This window comes from Echinops telfairi, unplaced genomic scaffold, assembly GCF_000313985.2.
Source record: "Echinops telfairi isolate 266 unplaced genomic scaffold, ASM31398v2 ScPeMD7_7424;HRSCAF=8462, whole genome shotgun sequence".
NCBI classification, from domain to species: domain Eukaryota; kingdom Metazoa; phylum Chordata; class Mammalia; order Afrosoricida; family Tenrecidae; genus Echinops; species Echinops telfairi.
This window is the reverse complement of record NW_022111324.1, coordinates 63,857,382-63,866,179: the sequence shown is the minus strand read 5'-3', so window position 1 is coordinate 63,866,179 and position 8,798 is coordinate 63,857,382. Positions and strand designations below refer to the sequence as shown.

The following is an 8,798-nucleotide window of genomic DNA, read 5'->3' as shown; positions in this document are numbered from 1 at the left end:
CGGGCGATTCCTTCTAGTGACCAATCGGATTGCAGCTCAACACTTAACCACACCACAGCGTGGCTCCGTTAAGTTTCCCTAGGGCACTGAAAACCCAGTAGTTACAGATTAGTGCAACTTGAATTCCAAACTAGAAATAAAGGTTAACACTTTAGAATGCATGTGATTGGAGGTCTACCCTACATTAACTCCTGGCAAATTGAGTCGAGTGTGACTCGTAGTGATGCCCCCGGACAGAGTAGAGCTGCCCCGCAGGGCTTCTGAGGCTGTAACTGTCACAGAGTAGTTTGGCAGGTCTCTCCTCCTTTAGGCCACTGATGGCTTTGAACCACAAAGCTCTCAGTTAGCAGGGGAGCACTTTAACCACTGTGCCACCCAGCCGCCTAAAACAAACACACTCTGTCACGGAATCTATGCTGACTTATGGTGACCCTACAGGACAGGGCAGAATTGCCCCTGTTGGTTTTCAAGACCGTAGCTCTTTACAGGAGTAGGAAACCCCATCTTTCTCCCAAGGAACGGTTGGTGGTTTAGAACTGCTGACCCTGCAATTAGCAGCTTTACTAGTAACCACTGTGCCATCGGGGCTCCTGTAGATGCAATGAATCATCACAAAAGATTGCGTTGGAACAGTTTCTTTGCCGGCAGACATGCTTACACCTGGTTTAATATTTCTTAATATTTGCGTCTCGGCCTTCAGAGACAGGGCCAGGCTCAGTATAAGCATGGGGACTAGTAATACCAAAATTTCAAAGTCTTTGTCTTGCTTTATATAAACAACCTATGTCCACGAGAATATACATTCTTCATGAGGTAGACGACTACTCTCAGAGGGCTACACCTGTGTTTTATTCATTCTTGTTTTCCTAAGAGATGTTTGACATGTGGAACCAGCTCAATAGTATGACGTGGATAAAGAGGTAAATGAATAGCACTCAGCCTCTGGAAAAAACAGCTTTTGTCTCTTTCCCTCATGCTATTTTTACCTTCCAATTAGTTATGAAATATGTAGGGAGAGAGACAAAAATTTGCATGCTGTTGATCCAGTAGAAATTCCTTCAGTGAGTTTAGAATGGGGTCCTTACCATCATTTTTTTTTAATGCAAGTTACACAAGGGTCTTCTTTAAGCCTGTGAAATCAAAGACTTCAATTTGGAAACAATTACAAAAAATTAACCCTAGACTTTGCTCTTATCCTTTTTGAGTATTCCTTCTTTTATTTTGAAGTTTTAGACCAGATCACATGGCTAAGTGACATGCTTCCAATAACTGTTCGTAGCCCACAGACCAACCAAGCTCACTGCCATTGAGTTCATCCTTACTTGTAGTGATCCTGTGTAGGGTTCCTGAGACTGTAAATCTTCGCAGGACCAGACAGCATCATCTTTCTCCCAAGACAAACAAGTCTCTCTTCATTAGATTGAGGTGGCTTTCGTTACTGGAAGGGCCCCTGTGTAAGGCTTACTTAACTGATCACCATTTTTTGTTTATTTATTGTGTATCCTGTCGTCTTTTCTTGAGCTGTCATCTAATCAAATGTCTCCCTTAGATGTGTAGGCAATATAAGAAATTATAATAAGATGATTGTGAGGCATGGCTTACTTGTTTTTGTTTGCCCTTCCTGTAAGGTAGGGCCTTGGTCCTTCCCCTGTGATGGTTTCTTCTGTGTGAACATCTTGACAGTCCATAATCGTGAGACACAAACCAGGAACACCTTATAAGCTTATAAGCAAAAATGACTTAAATGTCTTTGGTGTTTAGTTTTGGTTTGACAAGGGAAAGCTGGCACTTTTTTAAAATTTGGAGTAAAAATAATCACAAATCATCATCCCTGTTTCTAAGTCTCTCCTAGAAGAAATCCCTATTTGAAATTCTGATAAATTTAACCTACTCAACTTATATCACTAGAATCCAAAGATTCTGAAAAGATTTTCTTGATCAGTGATGGATTTACCAGGTAAGCAAGATTAGCATGTGCTTATTGGTGCTTCCTCACCTAAGATGTAGGAATGATTCTACCCTTTCCCTTTTGTCACCATAGCAATGTGATGGGATCTATTTGAAAGGGTTTACTACAGATTAAGAAGCAAACACTAGTGAGCCCATGCTTTTGTTGCCTACTGGGTGTGTCTTCCCTGTCATGGAATTTTTAACTTGAACAAAGACTTTGATTCTATAGGAAAGTGCTATGGAATTAGGTGAGAGACAAATGCCAGTCATCTGTATATGCAAAATCTTTTATGTAAAAAACGGTAAACTTACTACCAATCAGTAAGTAAGCACAAGCAAGTCTTTGCTTTCTTTGCTTCTTAGGTTATCTAACACTGCTCTTGACAAATGTATGCATAGGATCAATTCTGCCCCCCCCCCCCCCTCCCCCACCCCACTGGAGCACCTCTGTACCAAGTTAATCTATTAGCATCATTTCATGTAACTAAGATAGAGGGTATTTTGAGATTTCCCTGTATCAAGGTCATTTCCATCCTCAAAACTAAAATACCTATGGGAATTGGGGGAGTCTCAAGGTGTTTGCACTAGATAAGTAAAACAAATAAAACATGGATTATCCACTTATTGTTTATTCAGGAGCAAAATAAATCCAGTTCCTAAATATTTTGCTACCTGCCTTCCCCTCATATTCATTATCTACCAAAGCTAGCATGTTTACAAGCAAACAAAATAGCAAGGAAGATAATCAATAACATATTAAGAATTGCATTTTCAGTAAGCTTGGGGAAATCAGTCTGCAGTTGGTAAATACGTTCTTGAATAGTGGTCAAATTCTCACTTGTAGATTTAAACTCAAGAAATATGAATAGAGACAAACTCTTCCTGGATTGTTTAAGACCTGAAGGCAGAGGATAGAAAGAAAACTTCTATTCCAGTGACATGGAAATATCCAAACACAAAAGGGTTAAAAAAATTAATGAACAATGGAATTCATGGAAAGCCTTTATTTCCACTTTATAAAATATCTTTATATCAATTAAACCTAGGCACCTAAGTTAAAACAGATGCCTGCTCCCATAACCTTAGCAGAAAATGTATGTACAAAATGTAATAAAACAAAAACTGTGGAATGTTTTCCCATCTTACCCTAACCTCTCAAGTCAAGGAAACACTAGATGCAATGAGAAGGAATAGCTGTCAGAATGTTTTCTTTACAAATGGTTTAAAGATGCTTTTAGCAATAAGTTTGGCTGAACCATTCTCATAGGGAAGGCATATAGATAGATGTTATTACAGGGGTACCCTGTACAAAGTAAGCACAAAGGAAGCCAGCTTTCCCAACCTTGAGCTTGACAAGGGTTCCCCAATCAAGCACTATCTATGGGGAGAAGCAGTGCCAGAGCTGAGTAAAGAGGCGAACTTGTGAAGAGAGGGTCTCAGGTTCTTGAGTAAAGAACCAAGCTCACTGCCATTAAATTGATTCCAGCTCATAAAATGGAGTCCCGGTGATGTTGGGGCCTGTGAGTTAGACTGCTAACCGTGAGGTCAGCATTTCAAAGACACTAGCCGCTCGTGAGGAGAAAGATGGAAGTTTTCCACCTCCATGAAGATTTACAGTCTCAGACACACACAGGGACTGTTCTACTCTGTCCTGTCGGGTCACTCTTAGGTTGCTTGAATACCTTAAAAACATTCCCCTCTTTGGGGTGCATCCCCTTATGGGTTCTTGTTTGTAAGCCATAGTCTGGTGCTCATGCTTGGTAGCTAGTGATTTGGGGAGGTGTTGATAAAAGAACTTAGGGAATTATTCACTCCTGCTAAAAAGATAACCTGCCAAGCTGAAATGTTATAGCAAGAAATATGGTTTGGATTCACATATGTTTCTACTTAGAGGGCACACAGGACTAGAAATATATGTGAATACAATTAATATAAAATAAAAATACAATTAATATAAAATAAAATAATGATTGACTATAAGTGGTATTCACATCTTAGGGTTGTTCTGGCAAAGCACCACATAAATGGGTGGTGGATAACAAACAGAACTTTGTGTTTTCTCAGCTCTGTAGACTAGGAGTCAGAATGTCAACTGTGTTGGGTCTTTCTGAGGGCTCTGATGGAATATCTGCTCCCTGCATCTCTACTTGCTTCTAGTGGATCACTCCATCCTCTGTCTCTGTCTTCATGAGGCCCTCTTCCCTTTGTGGGTACGTGTCTCTTCCTCTTTTGTAAGGTACCGCTGATACAGCATGAAGATCTGCCCCACTTCATTACAAACCCACCCTAATTAATAACGTTTTTCAAAGACCTTATTTCCTACAAGGTCACACTGCTAGGTTAGGGATCTGACATATCTTTGTGGGGTATGCAAGCCAACCTATGACATAAATGGAGATATGCTTTAAAAATATTCATTGCCTATTTGAAGGGAGTTGAAGTGTTCCATTGTGAGAAGGTCGAGAGTGAGCTTTCCAATACTGTGCTAAGTTGGCCTGAAATTAGACCTAGACTTTCCCAGGACATCCTTCTATTGGATCAACAGATTCTTTCCCATTGTTTGTAGAAGACTGGATGACCTTTCTTGCGCGATCATTAAGGTTATCTCAGTTGGTCTTCATGGCCATCAATAGGTCGCCAGTTACCTTACAGCACATCAGTTGCTTCTGGCCAACTGATGACGACCAGCGCAGGTTGTAGCTGTCTACGTTCTACTCCAGTACAGGAATTAAACAGAGTAAGTCAAACTTCAGGGCTAGAGGTTTTGAGCATCCCATGGACTCCCAATTCTTATGAAAAAGTAAGAGAAAGAAGGGTGTGCACTGCTGACTCGGTGCCCAAGCGGGATGTCGTGTGCTTGCCATTTCCTAGAAAAGAAATAGCAAAGGAACTAATGAGCCAATAAGCTCAATGTTAGTTTTGTGGAATGGCTCAACCACTTTAGCTTCTATCATGAATCTCTAATGAAGGGTGCGCAGGCTCTGGGGAATAGATTCTATTTTTAAAAAGGAAAATAAAAGGGCTTCTTCAATGGCACCAAGCTTGTCTTGAGGTACACCGGCGCTCAGACAGGCATGCCTGGCGCTTCATTAGGGTGGTCTGAGCACCACCGGAAGCACAGAATGCCCGAGGGTGCCCTTGGGTTGAGTGCTGACCTTTCTTTCTTTCCTGCTTGCTTCCTAAGGTGTGTTATAGAAAAGGCAGCAGACGGGCAGCTGGCGTTCAAACTTACAATATCTGAGAACGAGACCATGTTTTATTATCGCACAGTAAATGGTTTGCAGCCTCCAATAAAAGTAATGACACTGGGGAGAATTCTTGTGAAGAAATGGATTCATCTTAGTGTGCAGGTGAGTAAAATAAAAAATATTTAACATTTGGTTAAACACAAGGATCTCTCTCCCTTTCTCTCCTTTAAATGGCATCAGGCCACAATACTGGAAGCAGTACCTCTGAGTTCAGGTGCATGTCAATGGCAGCTAAAGAATAAGAATATTTAAATGATCTAATGATGCTGCTCTTGATACCCTTGTATCCTACCCACCCCCTTTCAAAATCATAGCGAAAAGTACACAAAAGCTGACATAGAAAGATATTTAGAATAATCATGTGCTCAGGAAATGTTGTTTTATTTGATAGCTATATTTTATTTTGTTCATGGCAGTATTAAAACCACTGTCATTTAAAAATTTTTAAAAAGTTTTTAACAGTTGTCTTTTATCACATAGGATTCAATGATGTGAATCACAGTTGGCTGTTGCATTAAATTACTGACCTTAGAACTAATGAACTTTGCACTTGCAAGACTCAAAAGGTCTTATATTGTGACTTGACTTCTCAACCACAGTCTGTGTTAGCTGGAGCAGCTGCTAGCGGCCAGGGAGCTGTGAGATATCTGGCATTTACAGTCCCTGGGACAGAAGCAGAGTTTCTCTGTTGATTTCTTCCCTGGAGTGGCCCAGTGTGGCCCAAGGCAGCCCTTTCCTTTTATGAGAGGTGCAGGGAGTGATAGCTTGTGAAACCTTCAAATAGTGTTCCTTGCAAACCCCATGACCACAAGAAGGAAAGTGAACCCATATTTACTTTATATAAATTATTTATTTCAGAGATTTCCCCCTGAACCCATTAGTAGACAGGGATCCTCACAGAACCGTGAGATCTCTTCTTCTTTCTCATTGCCATTGAGTCAATGCCGACGCAGAGACGCCCCTCTCTGAGTTTCAGAGACTGTTTAAGGAGGTGGAAAGCCCCTGTTTTTCTCCCGTGTGATTTGTTAGTTCACCTTTATTTTACTTTCAGCATAGGTCCCAGATTTGAATTTACTTTGCACCTGTTTGATTTTTTTTGCCCGATTATAAGTATGCAATTCTGCTATACTTTGGCACAGCAGTGTATCAAGGAGGAAATGAAGAAATATAAGTATAAAAAGAACTACAAATGCAGAGAAGCATTGTGCAAGTGCAGTTGGCAGAGAGCGGGGTGTCCTGGCCACCAGGTTTGGAGTGTGCAGAAAGGTGCAGGGCTGTCTGGCTATGGCACTGAGGATGTTAATCCGCCAGTGCTTTCCTTCCGTTCGTTAGAAGCCAGCAGTTCTGGATCTCAACATCGTCCACTCCATCCATTAGCAAGCAGAGAAGAATTGAGTTAAAATGTTAGCAATGTAGAAATAGGAACAGCTAAGGAGAGGGAATCTGCAGAAGATGTCAAATTGATATATTTCGGCACGGTTTTATATCAACAATTATTTTAAAAAACCCTTTTTACCTGCCTTTTTGTTTTGCTGTTTCTGTGACGCTCTGCCATGTTTGGGCAGGCAGTAGTATATTAAAAGCATTATACAGAAAGTTTAAACTCTAAATGCAGAGAGGTAACCATTCCTGAATTACTCTCCAGGGAGGGAAATGCTCTTAGAGTGCCTATTGAAATCAGCATTATCATTTCCATACATGTCAAATATGAGTCATTTCTCAGTTTAGGCAAAATTCCTTTCTAAATCTTTAAATCTTCCTCTTCTTTCAAGAAAAGGTTAAGGTACTTATGATTTAATGAGATTGCTTTATATCACCACGGTTTGAATATCAAGAGAACACTGGTCCTTTCCATTTCATGTCATTTATGTATTTATTTATGCTATTATTTTATTATTCTATACTTTATATTAAAAATATAGAAATAAACAATCACAATATTTTTGAAAATCATTCAATTGAGCCACTTATTCAAGTAGCACTTGCTGAATGTTTTAAGGGTATTTAAATGCCCTGGTGGTGCTGTAGTGTTGGACTGCTAACCCCAAATTTGGTGGTTCAAATCTACTAGCCCCTTCATTGGAGAAAGAGGAGACTGTCTGCTCCCATCAAGATTGGCAGGCGTGGAAACCCTCTCTAAAGTGGTTATGGCAGAATCGACTCCAAGTCAATTCCAATGCATAGTGATCCTACTAGGGCTTCCAAAGCTACATGTCTTTACCTCATCTTTCTCCCCAGGAGCTGCTGGTGGGTTTGAACTGTCGATCATGTGGTTAATAGGCTACTGCTTATACTACAGGCATCTACATAGGATCACTTTAAATTGGACACCTGTCTGAATCCATTAGAAAGTTCACGAAATCAATAACAATTGATATAACAGGTGTTTTATCAAGAAGGTGCAAATTATTTAGGAGTTGTAAGTAAGTAGAATTTGTAACCGGGAAGAGCAAGAGGCGCAGAGTTGGGGAATCCGAGTGAAGTAGCGCTGTTCTGTTGTGAGGAATTCACTGGGTCCACTTTTCCCATCTCCATGAGAGGAGGACAATGAGTCTCCATACAGGCGTAAGGGGACACTGGCAACTGGAAAGATTTGATGGGAAAAGAAGGGCGAGAATGCTTGCACAGTGGGATGCATGCAATCAATCACTGTGGCTCCCTTGCGCACACGGAAGCAATGGCGCCTGCTAAGTCAAGGGGATGTGGAGAAAAGTACAAAGTTACTGGACTATGAAAAGCAGATGAGTGGTGTAGAGAGCTACCCGATTAATGGGAGACCTGGACCCCAGGCTTATTATTATTTATTTTCTGCTCCTTCAGCATGATGTCTGGTACTTATTCAGGAACGAAAAAAAATGTAGGTTTTATGGCCAACATATGGATAAATGCAGCTTGTTACTTTCATTGTATAACTACCGGCAGGTAACTGACTTCCGTATGAAATGTTACTTATTAATTGGTGTGTTATTCCATAGTGCCTACCATGCTTCATTCTGAGCATGGAGATGCATTTTTATCACGCAACCTTGGGTTGCAGTAGGCAGCATGCTGAGTACTGACCACAGGAGAACTCACGGGTTCTGGGGGGCATGTGTTTACATGCTCAGCTGCTAAGCCAACGGGTGGTGGTTTGAACCAACCCAGCCACTTCCCAGGAGAAAAGACCTGGTGACCTGCTCTCCTAAAGACTTCAACCTGAACCTCCATGGGGGTCTCTTTAGTCCGTCATACAGGTTCACTCAACATCAGTCTCAGAGAACCCTACTAACTGAAAGGCAAGGCAGCTTGCTTCCAGAAAGAATTGCCACCTCGGAGATGCCGTGCCGCTGTTCTACTCGGCCCTGTTAGAGCACCAGGAGTCACAATGAGCTCGAGGTCCCCCAGCAGCAGCAACGACAACAGCAGCAACACCAATAATGCTAGGTAGGGGATGGGATATGTTAGGTAGGGGATGGGATATGCTAGGTAGGGGATGGGATATGTTAGGTAGGCGATGGAATATGCTAGGTAGGGGATGGGATATGCTGGGTAGGGGATGGGATATGCTAGGTAGGGGATGGAATATGCTAGGTAGGGGATGGAATATGCTAGGTAGGGGAT

At 41.4% G+C, this 8,798-nt stretch overlaps 1 protein-coding gene across 1 annotated transcript in view; it reads left to right on the top strand.

Moving 5' to 3' along the window:
- Nucleotides 1-8,798, top strand: part of USH2A (usherin) — a 949,135-nt gene that overhangs the window by 978 nt on the left and 939,359 nt on the right. Inside the window, exon 2 of the mRNA XM_004700145.2 lies at nucleotides 5,135-5,300. Coding sequence (XP_004700202.1) covers nucleotides 5,135-5,300 — 166 coding nt within the window. The remainder of the gene's footprint in view (nucleotides 1-5,134; nucleotides 5,301-8,798) is intronic.